This window comes from Salminus brasiliensis, chromosome 20 (assembly GCF_030463535.1).
Source record: "Salminus brasiliensis chromosome 20, fSalBra1.hap2, whole genome shotgun sequence".
Taxonomy (NCBI): domain Eukaryota; kingdom Metazoa; phylum Chordata; class Actinopteri; order Characiformes; family Bryconidae; genus Salminus; species Salminus brasiliensis.
This window is the reverse complement of record NC_132897.1, coordinates 21,415,927-21,440,304: the sequence shown is the minus strand read 5'-3', so window position 1 is coordinate 21,440,304 and position 24,378 is coordinate 21,415,927. Positions and strand designations below refer to the sequence as shown.

The following is a 24,378-nucleotide window of genomic DNA, read 5'->3' as shown; positions in this document are numbered from 1 at the left end:
CACTTATATAGTTATTTATTTAGATGTTATCTACATGTGCATACAATTGCCTCTGTGTCTATGGTGAATCGGTGATTAAGTGATTTTTAAGATAAATATAACAGATATAGTAAAATTAGATGCATGGGAGAGTTACATGGGGAGTTTGTTCTACCCTAAGTGGCTGCATCACTGTCTGGCACTGTCTGTCTGCCAACAGCTCCTTTGGTGACCCCCCCCCCACCTCATCCCAATAGGGATGCCAATAGGTTTATGTTTATCTGCTCCAGAGAGTCCTTTTCTATTGGCAATACTTCTCTACAGGGACTAGGCAAGCTGTGTGTGTGTGTGTGCATTTGCACATCTGTGTCAGCAATGGATGCAACTTAACATAGTTAAATGCATTCATTAGAAGGGGTGCATACAAACATATGCACCCCTTAGTTAGCTAAGCAGCAGGTGAGTCTTCAAGAAGCCCCACTACAGCTGGGGAGCTGCCTGTCAACAGACCCTGTCTGGCACCAGTACGAAGAACACACACCTTACTGTGTTATATTATGAACACCTCATATCAATAAGACAAAACAGGACTTTAAAATAGGGGCATAAATAAACGCCCCCTCCTCCAGCACCGGTAGGAAAACGTCACATGCGCTTTTAAACCTGCTGCTGCTCGTGGGTCCTTCGGAGGAAGAACAGGGGTCGAAGGATTTGCCTGTGCGCAGCGTTATAGAACCAAAACCAGCATAAATAGACAGTCATTTTTTCTGCTTATGTTATAATACAGAATTCTGCATAAAATAAACCTACATTACATGGAGCATATTGAGGGGGGGAAAAGGGTCAATCCTGACGTTTTCTGTATTACAGGCGTTTCCGTTGGAGGCTAAGTGCGAGGAATCCCAGCGTGACCTCTACTGCAGTTGAAAACACTGAGAGGGGGGGATCAGGGTGGACACAGGGATGTGAAGTGGGCAGTTCGTGTGGGTTTACACTGGCCTATTGACCCTTTGCTCTCAAATAACACCAGCGTAAAGCAGGCATATGTGCTCCGCGCTGCTGCCGTACCGACCCGGGGTGTTTAGAGTGACCGTCGGCGCTGAATCCGCAGCAGAGACATGGTGAGTGCAGGCGGCTAACGCTAGCTAACATCCACTGATATCTAGAACCCATTAACCTGCACGGTCTTCAGATCTTCCGCAGAAGCAGTTGCTGTGTCCTGTGTGTGTGTGTGTGTGTGTGTCAGTTCCTGACCGTTTACGAACACGGTCGTGAAGATGAAGATGAGGACGAGGATGACGATGGCAGTGCTGTCTCCATGCATCTTCTCCATCACTTGGCAGGCTGGCTAGCCTCAGCTAATGTGTCTCTTGAGCTTTCTCGTTCTCTCCTCGTCGCCTGCTGCTTAAAGAAACTGCCTACAGAACTGGAGATGGACAGAACTTGCTGCTTAAGCCAAATGTAGTCGAGTAGCTGAGCGATGTGTAGTGTTGAGCTTTGCTTCTTTGGTTTTGCACTGATGCTAAGAGGCTAATGTGGCTAAAATAATGGATGTCTACGTGTATGTGTAGTGTAGTCTTTGACAGCAGTGTTGCTGTAGAGAAGCAGGCTTCACCTTTAAAGGCAGTAGCATTAGCTAGATAAACATCTGCTCATTCATTTGACTACATTTGGAGTAAGAGGCAGATGCTGTACAGGTGACTTTCTTCGCTGTCTATCATTCTGTAATCCAGATAGACTTCATTAAGATTTTCTGCATTGATGATTAAATCTTAACCACTGTCTTTTTTGCCTCAGCTTTATTTATGTTATGTTTTGAAAGCTCTGGAAATGCTCTCCATTTCTACCTGCCTCACCTGTGCATGACATTGGTTCATCATCAGGTGGAGGTGTGGGTAGCACCTGAACGGCTGCTTTTGACCTCAAGGTGCCCTCCAGCGTGTGTACACTGGGTCTGCACTGTGTTTTAAGATAGCGAGCGTATGTTGGGGCCTAGATCAGTTATTTGAGATTGTGTGTAATGCAAACCTGGAAAACCTTATCTTCTTAATCAGGTCCGACCGTTAGTTTTGTACTCACTCCTACGTCCAAATCAAACCACCAGTTAGATGTGTCAGTTTTTGGACAGTTTCCTCAGTTTCCCCAATTGTGGATGGTGGTTTAGACATACTCACAGTAGACTCTTATATCCAGCGTATCGTAAACCGAGGAGGAGAAGGTGTTTTCTGTGATTTCTTGTGCAACACTGGCGTCATTGTCCCCACGATATACGCCATAACACATTTAGATGATTGCTGGCCTATGAAACATAATGACTTGCTGTTCGGACAGACAGTGCCCTTTATATAGGCTCACTTCAGCCCACTTATCACATTATATTTATGGTATTTAGCTGATTCGCTTATCCAGGTTACTCGTATTACAGAGGTGGGATAATGTACCGGTGAGTCTCAGACACCCAGACCGGGATTCGAACCCCAGTCCCCCACATGGTGTGGTAGCTTACTGGCAGGTAGTGATGTTATCGGTTGCGCCACACCAACCTCATTGCTATTTCTCTGCATTATAAGATTGTTTAGCAGTTCAGATATAAATGGTGCTCCTTGTACACCACAAAGATGCAAACTAGCTAGCTTGCACTCTAGCCTGTTGAAGTGATGGGGCCTGAATGTGAGTGTAGGTTGGGTTGGCGATTAGGCTGGATAATATGATGATATTTTATCGTATGGTGATCAATTTTGTTATCATGAAACATGAATTACATTAGGACTTAAAGCACACTGATTCACTGCAAGTTTTATTACAACCAGTGTAATCAGACTGGTTTAATTGGATGACACAATTGGCAGCGCAAAAAATAAATAATATAACAGCACTGTATTCAGTATGAGAGAGTATCTGAATAGTAGTTTATTAGATTATCATCATAAATATAATGAAAATATCGAGACGTAGTATATTTACCACATCGCCCAGCCCTACCTGGAGATCACATAATGTCAGCTTAGTGCATAGAGGTATGAGCTTGCTGGTAGCAACATTAATATTTGGACATCTCGTAGAAAACCAGTGCCATGCGGTGGGAAAATGTAGGCCTACATACAGCAAAACGTACCAGGTCTGGAACACTGGTGGGGATGATATCTGTGTTTGTGGAAAATGCTGCTCATTTTTCAGCAATTTGTTGTTTACACACACCAAGTGTCTCTAATGTAAAAGTACTAAATTGATTTACTCTGGAACAGCGATTGGGAAAACACAGCATTAGCATTCTGCCTGAATTCCTTACCTCCACCTGGTCGGAAGAGCAGTTAACTGTTTACATATGGGGGCTGCAGTGTGTTGCAGTAAACAGTCAGGGTCCTCATGGTTGACAGACTTGGGAGGGCTTAACAGTTCAGTGTTTGCACCTGACTCAATTCATGAAGGGCTTGCTAATAAGGTGCATCAACAAGCTTTTGTGCCTTTATATGCAGAAACAATAGGAAAATGAATACTGCAAATAAAGCTTATAATAAAGAAATGCTAGGAAGTAGAAAAGATACCTTACATAGTTTTAATGTGGTTTCGAACGTCACCGACCCACATTAAAATAGCATGTGTTGACTAGTGGCCAATATATTGATATTTTATTAAAATCGAGAATTTGTTATTGCAATACAAGTGAGCATATCAAGGATATCTTCGGTGCTTAAAAAACACATTTCATTACAGAGTGTAATTTGTGCTGTTTAAGCAAATAAAGTGCAGCAGATTTCGAGTATAAATCACTGTACTGAGTATGGGAGAGTACTTGATTAGCAGATTTTGGAGCTCTGCATTTATTGTCTGGTTTACGTCAGTGTGGCTGCTCACGGGAGCCGCATTGCATAGCCTAGCCTTTAACACTGTAGGTCTTACCAGTTAGTGTTGCTGTCCTCTCTGGTTCCCTTTGGCATGGCGTGCATTTACCTAGCTAAAGAGATTAAAGCAGGTTAGCTGATGTATTGTTAGGTCAGGCCTGAGGCAGTCCAGTTTGGGTTTGAGGGAGCAAATGTAGGAGAGCATAGATGGCCAAAAGCCAGTCGCATAGTGTTAGCTTTTAGTCTAGCACAGATACCTACTTGCTTTCCCAGCTTTAGCTTTTTGCTTGCTCCCATTCTGGAGACACTGGCAGAGGGAAAGTTATGGTCATGAGGCTTTAAGTATTTTCCTCCATGGTTTACCATGTGCTAGCTTTGGGGCTTGGAAGGCATTTGTTAGTGAGAAAATACTACATAATACTACTAATACAAGTCAAGAGGCTTTGTCATTTCAGCTATATACAGAATACACAGTGTACTCTCTAAATCCATTGCAAGACACCTTTAAGTTATGTACGTTATGTAATACTTATTGTCGCTTTAAAAAAATTGAGTCTTAAGACCACTCTTCAATGACAACATGTCAAGGATCCCAACCTTTCACACTCAGACCTATCTTTTTACACCAGTTGCAGACACGGTGATCTCCTCTGGCCCAGGCCTAATTTGTGAAGAAGGGCCTGGCGATTGAGCTCTTGGACCTGCTGCTTATCCGCACTGGCCCCCCTCAGACCTCATTTGGCCCCTGTGTATTTTGGGTCAGTGCTACTGAGGGCAGATAGTGTACCCATGCTGCTTCAATTTTCCCCTCTGGAACTAGCCCGTTATGGACTTCTCGGAGTCCCTTATAGTAACGGGTCAGACTCACCCCTCCCACTTCAAGTGAGAGCGCGTGGGGCCGAGAGACACATCACATTTTCATGCTATAGAAATGTGTCCGTTGTGTTTTCTGATTGACTGCTTACTGTTCTAATGGGTTTGGGAGGGTAAAAATAAATTGCTTCAAAATGGGGCCACTACCATCTCGTAGGTGCTGGACTAGTTATGAACTTTTGGTTTAGAAGTGTGTTTCCTACTCGATCCTGGAAGACCTGTGAAGCACAAGCATTCCCAGTGCCTTCCCAAGTCAACACCCGGCTTTGTGGAAGTACTCTGGTTTTAAAGAAAAATCCCCATTTCTGCAGAAATCGCCAGAATCGCATAGGAAAGGCTCTTTCTGCACGGAATCACTGTCAGCCATCACCAAAACCAGGCTATAGTATTGTGCTCCATCAGCAAGCTGTCGATGTAGGGCAAGGAGAAGTAGGCACCTTGAAACAGTCCCCTTCTCACACGCATTCCTTTCCACTCATGACCTGATTTCCTTTCTCTGCGTGACCTGTATTCCATGGTGGATAATAATGCAGCCCCGGTGGTACTGTGCAGAGCTACCATAATTCAGATATATTTTGCAGACTCAGAAGTTTGTGAGGCAGGTTATTGGGATGGGTGCAAGGCCCAGAAAAGTGAGTGAGATCTTCTGTTTGGCAGTACGATGGGGATGGGGGGGGGGGGCTTGCTGTGTTTGCAATGAAGCTGTGTGACTATGAAGAACCTTTTGTAGGTTTAAAGAACCTTCACTTGATGTAAAAGTTCTTTACTAATTTAAAGGGTTTTTACACACGCTCACATCTGTTACAAACATGGGTCTTTAAAAAAACTCAAAGCGGTTCTTCTATGCAATCACTCAAGAATCGTTTAGAGTACATTCTTAAAAATAAGCCACAGTGTGTCGACATTTAAAACTGTCAGGCTATTTAGACCACTTGAGAATCTTTCATGGAAAGCACTTATAAGCATGGGCTTATGTGATGCATGCATTTTGGGTTTATGTTGTTAGACGGTGGTGTGGCAGGTGCTGAAAAGTTATTTATCTGAAACAAGCCAATCAGTGTAGTGCATATAATTAGTGGGGAGGGTGGGGAAGGAATCACTGGATTAAACCCCAATTCATGCTGCCCAGTGTTGCCAACTTAGCGACTTTTCAGACCCCTCTAATGACTCTGAGGTGAACACACATGTTCAGTTACGGTCTTCAGCAGTTGGAGCTGTCGTGAGCCCCGTCCCACAACACTCACAGTGCTTAGTTTCACAGTCAGAGCAGAGCCACACCGCAAATGAACTGTGCAGGGCCCAAAGCCATCGCTGACCCCACCCCGTTTACAGAGTGGGATGTAAATATAGAGTGACATGAAAATAAATCACTGCATTTAACTTGCACAGTCTCACTCATTCACCTCAACACTTAAAAAAACCTGAAACGACTAATAGGACAGCCAATAGCTTTTTTGAGAAGTTGGCAACACTGATGCTGCCTGCCATCAGCAGCCGGAGTCCCTGAGAGCACAATTGGCCTTTGTCTCTCTATTGATGCTGGCAGGCACGGGCATCCACTAGTCTATGTATCGGGTACCCAACGCTTTCCTCCGAGCACGTTGGTTGCCTGGCGACGTCGTATCAGCAGCCGCTCACGAAGAGGCGGTGGCTGGTTGCGCATGTGTCAGTCCTTACCCTCGCAGTGTCTGGAGCATTACATGTGATGGGAGGAGAGCACTAAAGAGTGGGTTGGGTAGTTGGCTAAAACAGTGTTAATTCAGAGCAAATTGAATCTAAATTGTTGTTAGTTATAGTCGAGGCATAAAATGTTGCCTCGCATTATTAAAGTGACACCAAATTAAACATTTCTTAACCCGTTATGGAATATTATTCATACACACAGCAACTGATTCAACATACATTATTTTATCGCTTTAGTGCTGTTGATCTAATTAAATTACATTACACAATTACACAATTTTTAATGAACTAATCTCACTTTTTAAAAAGTATTTTTAATTGAGCAATTCAAATGAGTTTGAAGGAATGAATAACTGGCATAGCCCTTCATTTTACTTCATCTCTTTATTTCAGACACATAACATACCAGACATCTCTAGGTCACAGTGTTTACTAGAGGCGCGCACACACACACACACACACACACACACACACACACACACACACACACACACATTGCTCTGTTGGGCATTATGTGCAACTAATTCATTGTAAATAAAACTACCTAATCAGTCTGGGGCATTTTCTAGGCAGTACGGAGCCATCTGGGACATGCCTGGCGTTCCCGACCAGCGTTTCACCTGCTTCCCACACACCTGACCCAACAAAGGCAGGGTGTCCTCAGGACTGGGGCTAAGAACAGCCTGAGCCAGCGTCCGCAGCGGTAAAGCAAGCTAGCTAACGGTGGTGCTGGAGGGCTGATGTTCAACGCGGTGTGGTGCTCTTCTCTCCACACAAACGCCTGACTGGGAAAACCACTTAATGGCCCTGCATGGCAATAAAATCCTCAGCTTTGCATGGAGATCTCGGTGACTTACTTGCAGATGCCCGAGATAGTCGCCCCACGTGGTTTACACATCGACATCAAAGGAGAAACGTGTCCATACATCGGCTCTTCTCTTTCTCCCTGCTGATTTTGTGTAGATAGCTTTGCTAGTCCATCATGAGTGACGGCGGTTCACGGGCTGGTGTGGTCTTCCCGGGTTTAGATCAAATTTGTGCAGGTGTACGTTTGATTGGATGGCTACCCTGCTTGTCCCGCCTCTCCGTGTACGCCGAAGTAGTGATGATTGGATGTTTTCCTAACGTGTCCCCGCCTTTCAGAAAACTAAATCAGTTCTGATTGGATGTCGTCCCTGCCAAGCATTTTCGTCTCGTTTTTTTTCGTTGACGAAAGTGTCAATTATTTAGTAATATTTATTTAAAAATCCTTTAGTGTAGTTTTATTGAGTTATCGTCTCGTTTTCGTCAAGAAAAAAAGGTTCGTGGACGAAAACTATCAAAAATTAAATTAAGTAAAATAGGGGAGTGAAAGTGGGTAAACGATGTTTAACATATGCAGTATAATTTAGCTTTCACAGATGTTTTTAGACATGTAGAGTAGAAATCACTCCAGTTCTGATCCCCCTTGTTTAGGTTTGACGAATTCCAGAAGAAAATTCTGCAGTGCTAATAAAATGTATAGATTTTCTACATTTTTATTTTATTATTATTATTATTATTATTATTATCTGCAAAATGGTCACAATAAACATTTATTATTGTGATGCTAATTCAGTTACAAATGACATGTGAGTGTTACAGTGTCCTATCTCATAGCTGCCATTTCCCCTGATGATAACATAATTATTATTTAGTAGTTCTGACACCCTTTTCTGGGCAAGCTTGTCCATTTTCCTCTGTACAGTTTGTTTCATTGACATGAAGCCCAGCGATCTTTGCCAGACTTTAAATCAGCTTTTTTTTTTTCTAGTTGCCTTGTAATCTTTGCGTGTGTAATCAATTAGTTGGTTGAAGCTGTTTGTATATCCTGTAATTAAATGCTGTCTTTTCTATTGTGATCAGTTCTGAACCATGAAGCAATAAAGGGATCTCTGTATTTGTGTGCCATCGGTCATCAACTCAAGGTTATTGCGAAGTTGTTGATTTTCAGCATGGTTTGCTCTGGCCAGATGGCCTAAGAAACAGGTCCAAACCTTCATCCATGTTTTGGGCATTAGATCTGCCCTGGTCATTCACATGGACTCAGACTCCTGTGTCTTCATTGATGATTTCCTCCTCCACCAGACCAGAGTGGCTCACCAGCCATGTTGTCATAAAATCCCTGTGATTTCTGAAGTGGCTAGCCAAGCACATAGCAATTTGCGGAGATCAGGGGTAATTTGAATGCAGGTTCCTGTCTCTCTATCAAGTGCAGGACACCGGCTGTGTCTCACTGGTGTGGATGCTAAGATTGCCCAGCAATGGCAGCGGTCCTCCCACACTAGTTTGGAGTAGTTTGATGCTAGGTTGAAATGGCAGTTATGGTTTTTGGTACTTGACTGAGGAAGTCGAGAATATTCGCTATATACTGTTTTTTCCAAACCAAATTGCTGTCTTTCCTTTTGGCCCAGCTGGATGCCTGAAATGCGAGAGGAATTTTTGTTTTGCACTGACGAACACAGGCTAATGATCTATTCTGATCTCTGAGCATGTGTTTTGTCTGGAATGGCAAAGAACCTTGTGCAAATGTGCAATTTGACCTCTTTTAAGGATTAGAATCTCCAAAATATATTGATTTTTTTAATTTTCCACCTGTTTACATGGCTGTATTTTCTTTTTTCAGTTAAAATATGAAGCATGATTGATCTTACAGTTCAGCTGAAATCTTAAATAAATGCATATGTGACGAATATCATTAGTCTATTTTTTTAAGCTGTATTTTTGACTTTGTTTTTCTTCGTTTTCTAACCATGTGCCTTTTCCCCCTAGGGTGTGATCAGCGTGCAGCTGGTGGTTACCATGGTAATGGCCTGCGTGATTCAGAAAATTATCCCTCACTACTCCTTCGCACGATGGCTCCTTTGCAGTGGCAGGTAATGAGGAAACGCTTTAGGTTCCCGTTGTGTAGCTGGAGTGACCCCTCCATTGCTCTAACTAACATCACATCTCAGCACTTTATATCAAAGGCAGGTTCTTCAGGAATCAGCAGGATCTACTTTGAGCAAGTCCCTCGCTTTTATTGTTAGTTTTAAGGGCCTACCATAGATGCATCATTACGGCTCATCAGTAAACCAAAAAGCAGCATCAAAAAGCGAGGAATAGCCCGAGAGGACCACCACGAGCCACGCCCGCTTCCCCCTAATTAGCGCCATATGTGTTTAGAGTAAACAGCTCCTTAGAACGGACTCAATAATTCATCAGTACTTGTTTTCTGGCTGTGAAACTTTTTATTTTTTTCACCCTGGCTCAAGCACAGGACTTGGAAGTCTTGCTCGGGGGAGTTCCATAATTAATTTTCATTAATGAATAAATAAACATAAAAAAAAAGCTCCAGCTGAAACCAGCACAGCCCTCTCAGGGCTCGTGACAAGATGGCTTCTAAACAAAGTTGAGGAGGTTGTGCTGAATGTTTGTCTTCTAATGCTGCAAGTAAGATTAGCTCATTTAAAAAAAAAGAAAAAAAAAAGAAACGTTGCTCCGTCTTACCCTCCTTGTATTGCGTCTTCCTTTTTATCTCAGTCTGCGCTGGTACCAGCATCCCACGGAAGAGGAGCTAAGGAGCCTGGCTGGAAAGCACCAGAAAGGAGGGAAGAACAAGAAGGACAGGTATTTGAAAACAACAAAAGGCCTAGCAACATATAGACAGGTGATATAGGAATATATGAGATTTTGTCCATGTGCACCAAGCTGGTTCTAAATAATGGTGCTGTTTTCCCCTGTATTGGTTTGAGTTTCAGGCAGGCAGCACTTGCTTGCTGAGTGCTAGTTCCGACTAGGCTAATTCATATCTTCCTTCTGCCTGTTTGAAGATGTACATTGAAAGTCACGAGTGGTATGCTAATAATCCCTTAAAAAGCACATGAGACAGTGTCCACCTGCCTTGCCTGCCCCCCTCCCCCACTCTCCTCCCCCTCCCACCTTCATCTCCAATCTTGTTATGTTATGACCACCTTCTGTCATCATGCAAAAGCCCTTCTCTGCTCGTTGGAGTGCTCCTGAGACATTTTCTCAAGCAGGTACCCTCAGATCAAAGGAACAGAGCCTGCGATTCCTACAGTGCCATTGTACTGCCGTTGTGTGGAAACCCAGAAGACTCTGTGGAACAGCTGGCCCAGAGCCGTGGGGTACAGGGCTCAAACACTGGCCCCTGTTGATTCTCAACGCCTGTGCACCCACCCCTTTCCCTACTCTACTGTTCCTAGGAGACCTCAACATTCATCCTCACAACCAGCCACTCCTCATGCAAACAGCCTTAGTGATGGGGTGGAAATATGTTTGATTTGAGCGTTGTATGGACTTGGCCAGTTTGAAAAGGAAGAAGGGGAAAAAAAAAAAAAAAGGTCCAGGCTAGGCTCAGCAAGTCAGCCCACAAGCACACCAATCAAACGTTGTATATTTGACTTGTTCTTTTTCTGGGCTTTGAAATTAGCGTTACTAAATATGTGAATAATGGCTTTTCCCACCTTGATGGAGGAGTATTTCATGTTTTCCTACGTTTTTCCTTTCTGCCATTCCTTTTACCTTAGAGAACTGCTTAGTTGTCCAGAAAACATCTCTGGCTAGTGTGAATATGCTAGAGTCCAATGATACATGTGTCCATATAGTGTATTGGGACACCTGCTCATTCATTTTTCTTTTGAAATCAAAGATATAAAAAATAAAATCTTTATTCTGCTGCTTGTTGGAGTAACTGTCTCTGTTCTCTGGGGAAGGCTTTTTTGGAGCATTGCTGTGAGCAGACTAGAGTGTTAGTGAGGTCAGGATGTTGGATAATTACTCACTAAACCACATCCCCAACTCATCCCCAAAAGTCAATTCCTCCAACTCATCCCAAAAGTATTGGATGGAGCACCATCATTTCAAAGAACGCAGTCCCACTGCTCCACAGCTCAATGCTGGGGGCTCTATAGTCTGCTAGCCCACACCTGGCATTAGGCATGATTGGTGGTACAAGTTGTAAGCTGTGTGCGCGCACATTTGCACATCAGCAATGGGTGCACCTTAGAGTAGCTGAATGCATTCATTAGAAGAGGTGGTGTGGGAGTGGGAGTGGGGGATGTTCGTTCCACCACCTTGGTGCCGATCTGGTTTTGACCATTCCCATCGGGTAAGGTGGGGCTGGTCCGTTTTTGGCTTTGTAGGCCAGCGTCAGGGTGTTATATCCGAGGCCAGCAGCCACAGGAATTCAGTGAAGAGAAGGCAGTAAAGGAGTGATATGGCTGAACTTAGGAAGATTGAAGAGCGGTCATGCTGCTAATGACAAGCATAGGAAGACCAGTCGGGGGAGAAGAACAAAGTTATATTTCCTTTCCTATCACCCCTGATAAATCACCAGCCAGTCACTTGCATTAAACAGAAATTGTTTCTACTACATATAGCTGGTTGGTGTTCGGTTTCCAATCAGTGATCTTGAAAAAAATGACATCACCATCATGTGAGCCCACCTGAATCTGTTTCATGAAAAAGAGGGAAGCTATATAGGGCTCACTATCGGTAATTGGATTTTGTCAAGCTGTGACTTATTGATATGGCCCACATTACAAACCTGGAAGGCAGTTTGGCTCGTAGGGGTCTCCGTTCAGGAGGAATGACCTGAGTTAAATGTGATGAAAATATGTTGAAAACCCGAGGAAATATGAGGTCATATATGTTTCGAAATAAAATTCCCATGTCGATTACAACCAGTCTGCGTTCAGATCGCCCGGCGCAATAGTGAAGTTGCACGAAATTACATCACATGGAACTAATTGCTGCAACCTACGTTTCACCAAATGCTGCTTCAAGTTACTTAGAAGGGAATGTAGCATGAATTTATTTCTCTGTTTATTTATTTTTGTGCTTTTAGGAAATACAACGGGCACATAGAAAACAAGCCGATGACCATCCCCAAGGACATCGACCTTCAGCTGGAAACGAAATGCATCGCCGAAGTGGACACGTTAGGTATAGCCGCTTCCTTCTACTTCAGTTCATTAGAAGCCTGTCATTCTTATACGTCTCGCAGCGCTCTCTGCTCTGAAGATCTCATCACTCTTCCTTTTCTGCTAGCTCTGCACTACTTCCCAGAGTTTCAGTGGCTGGTAGACTTCACTGTGGCAGCGACAGCAGTGTACCTCATCACCGAGCTGTATTTCTGCATGGCTGAGCCTAGTGGAGAGATGAACATCAGTGTCGTCTGGAGTCTGTTGGTGCTGGCCTTCGTCATGTATCTTTCGTAAGGTTAATGCTTGGTGTGATGTGTTCTGCAGTCCTTGATCCAGAAGTCTTGGACTGAATGTACCCTCGGAGCAACAAATAATTCACTGGAGGTTTGGTTCTTGTATGTAGATGGTTCAACGAAGTGCTCAGTCAAGGCTTTTGAGTGGGGTAACTGCCTAGTGTAGACTTTATAATCTCTATAAAACTCTATAAAAAGAGAAAATAATTGAAAATAACATCATTGCGGCAGCTAGAGAGGGCATATCTGTATGGAGGAGTTCCGGTATTGAGCCAATATCAGCAGACAATGATATGACTGATGCTTAACATTTTACTATTGGTCTCAGGAAAGACAACGTATCCTCTCTTGCTGAAACCACGGCCACTTTCATTTTCTGCTGTAAGCTATTGTAGAATTGTCCTTGGCAGCATTGCTTGCATGCAAGACACATATTGATGCATTCAAGCATTGTTACTAGCATGATTCATTCGCCAAGAATGCAAACCACTGTGCTGCTGCTCATTCTTCCTGTCATCAACCTAATTGCCATTATTTTCACACGACAGACCAGGACTAAGATTTACCAAAGACTTGCCTGTTTTGCTAGTTTTCGGCAGATCCCTTTTTGAGGGCTACAGATACGTTCATGCAATGTAATAACATCTGGCCTAGTAAAATTCCTGTTCAATCAGCTCCTGTTAATTTCAGAGCTAAGCAACAGAACGGGTCGCTGTCCAGTTGCCTTCAGACCATACCAAAAGTATGTACTACTCCAGTGGCTAATATGTGATGCCTTTAGTATGTGTGTGTCTAAAACAACCTCCTTAGTTGGAAAGTTCCTTTTTAGCAGTCAAAGAGTAGTGGGGTGAAATGCAGGCCTCAGCCACCATGTAATGTAAAGCACCAGAGTCAGCACCTGTTGCCTCTTACCCGCTACTTTTCTTCCTTGCTGGCCACTAAATCACACACATTAACCCCAGCACAGTCCACGAGGATCAATCTCTCCCTGGCTATATGCATTGCCCCTCACCCACACTCTGCCTGCTACTGAAGATTGGACACCCAATTTTCATGGCCCACCAGACTGATTTGCCTGGGAAAAAGGAGAGAAGGGAGTGGGGGGGTGGAAAGGTAGACCGGCTGGTGGGATGATGAAGATGATGAGGATGATGATAGGCCTGTGTGAGTGCAAATGGATGGACGTGGTCAGGAAGGAGCCATTTTTTTCCCTGGGCTGGCTCCAGAGAGAATGTGATGGAGAAATGACCTTGTCAAAGTGATGGTCACCGAGACATTTCCTTAGATGGCCTTCTGCGGTCCTCCGTGATTTTTGCACTATGCAACCACATGATTGACCCTGGACCAGTGTAATCAACTGTGGAAGATTCAGGCACACTGGCCTTATGAGCAGGCACATCTGGGCATCTTCCCACTGATAATAGGCTTTATCTTGTCTTTCCCTTGAATTCATTTGCATCTCAGATTTTCTCATCTTGGTGTGTGCAGCTTTGGTACTTTGATTTCAAATGGTTTGTTGTTTTCATGGAACTGATTTTCTATTGCATTGTCCTTATAGGGTGGCCAAAAGTTAAGCTTCTTGCTTTTTTGGGGTTGGTAGCCATTGTCGGATGGAGCTGATTAGACATATTAAATCTGCAGAGTGGACTGGAATAATGGAAAGTAGCCCACTAGATAGATTCCCTGAAAGCACTGCTGCTGGACCCAATCAAAGGCCGCTACTCTTCTCAGGGGGCCCAGATCCCTTTGAGCCGACATTAATGTGGGATCAAAAATTTTTGAACCTCAAGTGGAGCTTTGGATTTGTAGGATTCAACAGGTATTACCTCATATCAGTTAGCACTTACTTTCTCGGTGGTAGGTTATCTCAGATTTAGATATTGCACAGCAAGGAAAAATCGCATCGCCCAGATGGAGGACAAGAAATAGAGGAATAGGACACATGATCTTGAGTTGGTGGCCCGGAGCCTGAAGCATCATTTTTAAAATTCCTTATATATATATATACACACACAGTACTATGCAAAAGTTTAAGGTGGCTGTGAACATTAGAACATTAGAGTTTGAATACCGAGCTTTGCTGCTTTGCCATCAGCGTCCGGAGTCCGAGATAGCACAATAGGCTGTGCTCCCTCCAGGTGGGAAGATGGCGCTTTCTCCCCTCATCACTCTTAAAGCGATATTGTCTGGTGGTGTCTGTTTGCTGGTGCGCTGGAGCTGGGGGCCCGGTATGTTTTACATGCAGACATTCTCTTATTGCTGAAGGAAATGCATTTACACCATATCCCTATAACCCCTGCACAGCACTGTATGTTTCTGTATGAGCTCTTCATGTAAATGCATTCCTTAACCCGCTTCCCTCAGAAAGATCCTCTTCTCCCTCACGGCTCATTACTTTAAGCTGGAGGAAGGTGGGGAGCGCTCTCTCTGCATCACCTTTGCCTTCTTCTTCTTTGTGAAAGCCATGGCCATCCTTATTGTTACGGAGAACTACCTGGAGTTTGGACTTGAGACAGGTATGACCATTTTGTGCTTGACCTGCTGCTACGCTGTGACTTCAAGTCAGGATGTCTTTCACCTTGGGAGCCATTTTAAATGTTTCTGTTGGGTCTGGATCCATTAAGTTTTTGGTTTTGAGTTTATCTGGTTTCTCAGCTCTCAATCTAAATCTCTTACAACAAGTAGTGCTGGGCCGTATGATGGTTAATTTGGTATAGCGCTTGAAATGTGTCCTGTGGTCTGCATTTCTTACATGCCGGAATACTGCTGTTCACCATAAAAAGCACAGACTGAAATTCAGTAGTCTAGCAACACACACTCTGTTCACTACAAAACTCACGATTACAGAGGAGATTAATCCACCACTACAATAAACTAATTCTCAGTTACAATTGTTAGAGGCGAGCTCCTAATCAGAGGCTCTAATCTAAATATTTGATGTACTCTTCAGTTTTTAAATATGTATCTGTAGTGAAATAAGCCACTGTAAACCTACAAATGACAGATTTAAAGCCCCTGGAAACACATTTGTGTAATACTATACTGTGGTGTTTAGTGAAGTAGAAATAGAAATAGAAAGCGCAAAGCAGAAATATGATAAAACACTCCTTAAAAATTGCCAGAAAATCACCCCATCAGACCTCCCTGAAAACAGTCTGGGCTTGGTCTTCATATTCAAATAAACATGCATAACTGACAGCCCTCTGTCACTGATTATAAGTGGCGACAGGGGCATGCAGAGCAACAGCTCAGCCCAGTCACGGCTCAGACTTTAGTAATTGGTCAGGGTTTTGCTGACGTAGGCCACCCATTCCACATCAAGAAGAGATCAAATACAGGTGAAATACAGCAGACATTTATTAGGCTTTGGAAAGATATTCACAAGACAAACTTTGTACGTTTACACTGGCGGCCCTTAGGAGCCAGGTTAGCTTAATTAGAAAGAAAACTTCGATGTAGGTTCCTAAATGTTTTAAAATCCGCTTCTGTTAAGAAATCCAGTCAATTCATTAGTCCGGTTTAAATAAGCTATGGGTTTTTGCCCATACTACCCACAACAATGAGAAACTAGGGAATTGTAAATTATGACATTTTAATAGCCTACATAAAAATGAATAAAAATGGCACTCTGTAACTTTCCACCATGCTCATTCATTTATACAGTCATTTTGTGCTTAAAGCCTTTTTTTGTGTGATGAAATTTAAAGGTTTTTCCTTTAAAATTCAATGTGCACCTGATAATAGAATATGTCATAAACCTGTATAATATCCCAGCCATGCCATCTAAATAAATAAAGAAACACATATTGACTGGGATATACCGTGAAACCATCAGAATCTGGATTAAACATCTGCTTTGCCAAATTACAACTTTACAGAATGGTTCCCAGACCGGGTCGTATCATGCATATTTTAGAGTTCCTGACTAAGACCTTCAGGCACATAAGTGGGAAACACTCCATTGCCAGTTTGGGCAGAATTCTGAATTACTCTTTGTTTGCAGGTTTTGCTAATTTCTCTGAAAGTGCCGTGCAGTTTCTGGAGAATCAAGGCCTTGAGTCCCAGTGAGTAAAGTCTTTATGTGTATGTGTGTCAGGATTAAAGTGTGTATGTGTGTGTGTCTGTGTCTGTGTGTAATCCTGCTGTGAACAGGCTTTGCTTTCTGTCTGTTTCTCTCCAGGGGCCCTATATCCAAACTGACCTTTAAGCTGATTCTGGCTCTGCTCTGCTCTCTGATTGGAGCATTCCTCACCTTCCCAGGTCTGCGATTGGCCCAGATGCATCTTGATGCCCTCACACTCAACACTGGCAAAGTCACACAGTGAGTGCCTTCAGAATTCATCCTACAAAGTCCACTGTTATGCTATACAATGTGTTCAATTAGATAAAAAGTCATAGTAAAGATAATAGAGCTTATTTAGAACCCTTTTTTGATTGTCTAAATTAATGTTTTGCAAAGGCCATTTTAATCATAATTAGAATGTGTAATACATACATATTTGCAAAAATGGTGGTGTTTTGTCCATATTCCGTGGTTCTCCTACTATACCGCAAAGTACTTTTATGCCCTAGCTCCACCAGATTCCATTTTCCTGTCCACTGTTTGATCCGTTTGTCCAACCTTCTCATCTTATGGCGGCGAAAACGACCTGGTCACTGTAACCGCATTAGCATCTGCACATAATTCTCCACAGAGCAACAGCTCATGACCCCCTCCCCCCTCCTTCTCCTCAAATAGTCAGCATATGAGTATTATTACAGATGGACCTAGTCTCCATTTCAGCCTGCGTCAGTGACTGGGGCGTGTGTCATGGGAGTGTGGGTGCTGATGAGAGGTCAGGAGCTGCACACTACACCAAGCTAATCCATTTCAGTGTGGCCAGCTCTGTAGACCTGCTCCCATTTCACTCTGCAGCTTATAGTTACCCCTTTCTCTAGCCTGGATTACCCCCAACCTATCCCTTGTCCTCTTCAAATCCACCGTCTCTACCACCCTTCTTGGCCTAAGCCTGAGCTTGAGCCACTCGCTGGCTCTTCCTCACTAGAGACTGCTTTTATGATAGAAGTGCTCCAAAGCTGTTGACAGGCCCTACTTGAGAACATGTGTTTTAAAGGGGTGTGTGTGTGTGTGTATATGTTTGAAGTTTCTCTTTTATTCTTTTCTGGTGATTTTGCAGGACTTTGCTGCATATCAACTTCTTGGCCCCTCTTATAATGGTACTGCTGTGGGTGAAGCCCATAACCAAGGATTACATAATGAATCCCACCCTGGGGAAAGAAAGTGTGCCTTTGTAAGTAGCTTTGACACTTCAGGACCTACCGCTGTGTAGAGTTGTGACCTCATTTGAGGGAACATATAAGAGGAAACCACAAATTCCATTCTGGACAATTGATCTGCGCAGCTTGAAGCTTTTCTTGAAAACAACTAGAACAGTGAAAATGAGCGTTTTTAGTTACTGATATTAATGTGATAAAATAGCAATATTTGGCTACAGTTATACATATGTTTGTGAAGAACTCACACACATACATTTGCAGTCAAAACGTATTGCTCAAATTGAGTATTGGGACACTTGCTGGTTCAGGTGGTTGAGGCGATGTCATAGCCGACACATTCAGTAGACTTGAACATTGCTTATTGGAGAACTTGTGGGAATTGCGGGAAATGTGTGGAATAAAAAAACTACCACTGTAGGAGGTGTGGGCAACAGTGAAGAAGGGCAGCAGTTCGTTGGGGCCATTCAAGGTTGTGAAAACATGACAAAGTGATGATCAGGGTCAGAGGAGGACATTATTTCATTCTTTTGTGCATCAGTGATCATGACAAACATTTGAGCAGTCCTTATTGACTGCCAGTGTATAGCACTGAAAAGCCCATTGACGCTGCTCACCTTGTCTAAAATAATACTGAAGAGTGTCTGAGAAGTTTCCCCTTGAAGAATGCTGTCTAGAAAGACATGCCTAGACTCTTTAAAAGGTTTTTCTTCAGGGGTTAGTATTCTAGGCAGTGGAATTATATGGACAAAAGTATAGGGACACATCTCTTATTCATTAAAAGCAGGTGTTTTATTCAGCCCCATTATATGAAAAGCAATCACCTAGCCATGCAGTCTGCCTTTCCGCACATTAGTGAAAGAATGGGTGGTTCTAAAGAGCTCACTGAACTCCAGCGTGGTACTGTATGTATTAGGATGCCACTTCTGCACCATGTCAGTTCTTGAAATTTCCTCCCTCCTACATTTTCCACCATCAACTGTGAGTGGTATTATTGAAGTGGAAGCATTTAGAAACCACTGCAACGCAGCCACCAAGTCTCAGACCATGTAAAGTTACAAACAGGGTCACCAAATACTGAGGCGTGTAGTGCATAAAAAGCTTGAACGCTCTGCTGACTCAATAACTGCAGAGCTCTAGACTTGCTGTTAAAGCTGCAGAAGGGAACCAACTCCATATTCTAAATCCATAGGCATGAATGGGTTGTGTCCCAATAACGTGTAGTGTCCCAATACGTTTGTGCATATAGTGTAGAACTATGACACCTTAACGAACCGTATAAATGCTTGAATGGTTCTGTGCCTGGTAGTAGTTCTTCATATACCAGGAAACCCTATATTTGATTATTTCCTCACAAAATACACTGGTCTTCTGCTGCACACATCATCAGTCAAGTTAAAGTATAGTGCAATGCTAGATTTAGGTGAACAGGCGTTAATTAAATCCTGTTACAATGCCTAGAATGTCAGAAAAGACGTATGACACACTGCGTCTGTGGGCCATCCTGCTGCTGTGTGCGCTGAGGCTAGCCATGATGCGCCACCACCTGCAGGCCTACCTTAACCTGGCCAAGAAGGGCGTGGAGCAGATGAAGAAGGAGGCGGGGCGCATCAGCACAGTGGAGCTGCAGAAAATGGTCAGTGGATTGACAAACCCTTTTCTTTTCTGTGTGGAGTGTCTTGCTTTTTGTTGGGAAATCAGGCTGCAGAGATCATGTTAAATGATGCAAAGTAAACTTGGGGCATTGTGTGCACTGGAACACAGTGGGCCTTATGCGAGAGTAGTTACAATGATAAACTAACTAAATGCAGAGCCTTTTTTGTTAAGAAGAAATTGGAGAGGAGGAACACAGACTAAAAATCTACCAAATAACAAAATATTTAAGCAAATTCAGCTGCAGCTCATTTACTAATGTTTTTGAGGCTGGACTTAATGTGTATTATTGACCAAACTGGGACTGGGATCTGAAGACTAATAAATGTGAATTAAGTTAAGGTAACTAAAAAAAATGCTCTGAAATCAGTTACTTTATTCATTTAAGGTGGCCTGACTTCAGTTTTTTACAGTGCAGAAGCATGATGAATGTAACCTGTTGCAAACCTGTTGCAAAAGAGCGCATGCTATATTAGTATATTTGAAGCACTCCAAATGCCATGTCAGGCCCGATGCCCTAGGTTCTTTTTCTAGCAGAGGGCCTTTATAATTCAGACATATTAGAGTCAAAAGAGGGGTTATTGTAATGAAATCAGCACTGGGAACTTTGTTGTTTTGCAGTTTGAGAAGCACTCACTGTACATAACAAGATCTTCTGTGGTCCAGGTTCTTCCATGAGGCCCGTTTGCCTCAATGAGACTGTTTTATGTATAATTCCAAAGTAATCATCACATTTCCCCTGATGTGGCAGTTTCCAAAATTCTTTGGTACTGTGTTGACTGGGAAGATGAGCATGAGATGAGCCCCCACCGTATACAGGTATATGGATGTTTCCGGATACGTCCACCGTTCACCCCAGAATGCTACATTAGCATGGCGGCATCCTTCAATGGCGCAAATGTGTCGGTATGAAAAAGGACAGGGTGGCATTGTTGCCCTCGGAGCTCCAAAAATGAGCCCACTATTTGGGCTTAGCGGAGCCTCGGTCGAGATCAAAACCCCCAGCACTCCAAAGCTTGAGCTAAGGAAAAGAGCCTGTTTGATGTGCCAAGCCATAAGTGAAGTTCACAAATGGCTGCGGCGGCGTCCGGTCTTACAGCCAGCCGCGGAATTTATGCGTCTTCGGTCCCTTCTCCATAGTTAAGCTCCCACTGAACGTTCTCCATAAGTCTGTTTGATGAGCTCCTCTTGCCTAGAAGTAGCTTGTTTTTGAAGTGGATTTGTGTAAATGAGCTGTTTTTAACTGCAAATATGTTTCTGCCCCCCCCCTCTCTTTTTCTGCCCAGGTCGCTCGTGTCTTTTACTACCTATGTGTGATCGCTCTTCAGTATGTGGCACCCCTGGTGATGCTGCTGCATACGACTTTGCTGCTAAAAACGTTAGGTGAGGATATCACGCTCTTCTGTAGCACCTTCAATGTTGAAGGTGAAGGGGCTGCTGTTTGCTTCCACAAACCTCAGGTTTTCTGATTTTGGCTTGAACTGTGCTTTTCCCGTTCAGGTGGACATTCCTGGGGCATTTACCTCGAAGAAAGTTCACCTTGCGTCATAAACGAGGACTCTCAAGCTGCCATGGTGGGGCAAGGAGAGACGCAAGCCACGCAAGCGGTAGCTCAACTGTCAGTGGCTTTGGGGGGGCTGAGGACCGTTTTCACCCCTTTGCTTTTCCGAGGCCTCCTCTCCTTTCTCACCTGGTGGATTGCTGCCTGCCTGTTCTCTACGTCCCTCTTCGGCCTCTTTTACCACCAGTACCTGATGGCTGCGTAGTGGTAGTAAGCGAGGTGCGGGGTGCCTCGGAGGCAACCACGAAGGCCAGTGCTAAAGCAGATAGGACTGCACAGCTCAAGGCCCAGGAACTCCATCCCACATCTCTTTCTGTCTCACGACCATATCAGAGTTCCTCTCTTTACGGGCTTCCTCCATGGACTTTGTCGTCCTTTTTTTTAAAGCTCAAGGTCAAGTTGAAGGTCGGTCAGTCGTAACAAACAATAACAACAGTAGTAATAATAATACGTGATGACGCTAATTGTGAGTGGCCTTCTAGTCAGGAAGGGCATAAGGAATGGCATCCTTGAGAAAGCGGAGGGATTTTTTTATTATTATTATTATTATTATTTTTCCCACTTTCTGATTTCTTTACACACTGAGGGAACTTTTGATGTGCAGTTGCTAATGATTATTTGAGATGCTGTATTTTTTTTTCTTCTGAGATGAATGGATGGATGAATGACGGGCAAAAAAAAGAGGCTTTTTTTTTTTTTAATATGTGAATTTTAAAGTCAGTTTTTACATTTGCCTCCTCTGAAGTAGGAACTCGACTATGCTGTAGGAGGGGAAGCTAACCCTCTAGTGTTAAAGCGGAAGGAGTGCTGCGGTGTATTACAGTGAGGGGCGAAAGGAGGGGTTTGTACTAATTAAATGTGTGTTTTTCCGTTTGTTTGGTCTGCATGGAGGGGGGCAAGTGCTTAACAGGCCTCCCTGTATGAAGAGTCATGTGTAGCAGTAGAAGACTGAGCTAATTTAACTGTATGCGAGCGAGCGTATGTGTATGTGTGTCCATGGACGGACGGACGAGCGAACGAACGAGCGAGTGTGTTAGTATAAAGACATCAATGCCTGCGGGCTGCAGCTGACCCCTGCTGCTGGCGGGCATACATCTAAAAAGGGCATTTTGAACAAGAAAGGAGCGATCTTGGGGAAAACGATCTAAAAAGCACTGGCCTCCGCCGCTCTTCTCTGGCCCCTCCTTTATCGTTTAACTGGTCAAACATTTCGCTTTGAATCCAGGGTCCAGCGTGATCAAACGGGAGCCCGCGAGCGCGCTCCACATGTTCCCGTGTCGCCCCTATTGATTTGCTGTCACGGATCTAGTATTCGGATTGATTTCCGTTTAGCTTTTTATATTAAGGTGCCAAGTACGCTTGTAACCCCTAATCTGTTGTGAGTGTAACATCTGCTTGTGTCCATTCTCAGCGATCGCACCATATGGCCTGCTGTGAATTCTAAGTGTTAACACTCAGATGTACTCTTCATTGTACAAGCAGTGGTGAGAGGTGGAGGGGCGGGGTGGTGGTGGTGGTGGTGGTGGTGGTGGGGGGTGAACTCATGGCTTCTTCACAAAGAGTTTAATGCGTTTGGTGTACCTCCGTATAGCGGTGCGTGAAGCTGAAGCGTACTGAATTTAATGAAGCATCGGGTCTGTTCAAAAACAAGAAAAAAAAATAAGCATGGGTTTTGCACTACAGCTCATACAAGCAGCAAAGCAGCACACACATAAAAAGCATATCGGTTAGATCCGCAAATGTGTCCTAATTTCTTTGTTTTTATTTGTATCAAAAGTTTTTTTTTTTTTTTTTTTTTTTTTTGTAGTTGTAAAAAAAAAAAGAAAAGAAAAAAAAAAAGAGTCTTCATCGGCTCCTCATTCTCTCCACTACAAACATCTGGAGAGCGTGCACAATATGAATGTATCAATCCTGCCTGATGTTTTCAAATGTAGTATTTTTTTTGACATACGGTTCATCGTTGATTTACATCGATTCATTCATGGGTTATTCTGATTTACACATGACTGCATGCTGATGATCTGGCAAATTCGCAAGGCTGTCCGTTATTACCAGTGCTTTTTACTATGAAGCAGGATGGTAACAATGAGGTTCAGAGTCCTATTCAATCCGAAAAATCCTACTTTGCACAGTTTTTAGTGAAGCCTTCAGTTGTATTCCAGTGTCATGAGACCATCTCGGGTCACCAGTAACCCTGCAGGTTCTTTACTGTTCGCAGGCAAGAAAATTCTGACTTGTCAAGTTTTGCCGTTTCTTCTCTTTTCTTTTCTTAGCCCTCGCTAATTCCTAGCAAGCAGATGAAGAGCGACCAAGATTGAAGGAAACCTGTTAATCATACTAAATACCTCCCTTTTATTTCGAGCATCTTGGCTACATGTGTCTTTAAAACATTTCTAACCCTTATGCCAAATAACGTATAATCTTAGGGTTCGGAATTGACCCTTTTTGAATTTCTTGAGACAAAATTTGACAAATCATTTGTAAAATGTTCAATTGTTCTATGTTTCATTTCCCCTAATCTCCGTTGAGTTCCAGTGGAGAAGTAGCTGGGACACTTTTTAAAATCCATTGGCCTGAATGGCCTCGTTTGTCTTAAGTGTGTTTTTAAATACTGCTATACTTCTGTTTTATTTATTATTTTTTTGGTTAGTTTGTGTTTAATAAATGAATGTTATGGGAAACGGTGTCTTTCTTTTTTTTCTGTTCTTTTTATTTAAATTTGGGAGAGTTCGTATTTACAGTGCATTGCAATATTGCAATATTTTATGTGCTGTAATTCTAGAAATTGCATTCATGCTTCTTTTTTTTATTATTATTTATCTATTTATTTTGTCAGTAAGCCTTTCCTCCTTAGGAAAATAATGCACTGTAGACTTGCAGTGTATTATTTGGAGGACAGGAGAGCGTCTGATTTCTAATTGTTCAGAGTTTCTTTTTTAAAATCCTCTTTCCAGAAGGCCTCAGAGAGCTCTTTCGATCTCGCCATGGTGGTGCCACTCGCTTCAACAAGCAAGAGCAAGCTTGTTGAAGTAGGATCTTGCTTACACCTGGTCACTTCATGCATCTTAAGGATCGGGATTCTATCTGAATAAGGTCAAACCCTGTAAAAATGCAAGTGTGCGGATGTGGTCTGAGCCACACATTCGAGCCACACGTGTTAGCAGTGAAATGCATCAATCTTTCCAAGATGCCTTTGACAACCGAAACCCCTCCCAGTACAGCTGGAATGCCAGTAATAATTGCTGTGCAATGAGCAAATTAGCATATTCCAGTCT

The 24,378-nt window shown here is 43.2% G+C and overlaps 1 protein-coding gene across 1 annotated transcript; it reads left to right on the top strand.

Annotated features, from left to right (window-relative positions):
* Nucleotides 1–910: 910 nt before the first annotated feature.
* tmem161b (transmembrane protein 161B) lies at nt 911–22,595 on the top strand. The gene is made up of 12 exons (XM_072664899.1): nt 911–1,100; nt 9,168–9,271; nt 9,918–10,004; nt 12,244–12,341; nt 12,447–12,603; nt 14,980–15,131; nt 16,619–16,679; nt 16,796–16,936; nt 17,793–17,906; nt 19,351–19,525; nt 20,829–20,925; nt 21,043–22,595. The coding sequence occupies exons 1-12, from the start codon at nt 1,098–1,100 to the stop codon at nt 21,306–21,308; spliced, it is 1,455 nt and encodes a 484-aa protein (XP_072521000.1). The 5' UTR covers nt 911–1,097; the 3' UTR covers nt 21,309–22,595.
* Nucleotides 22,596–24,378: the final 1,783 nt, after the last annotated feature.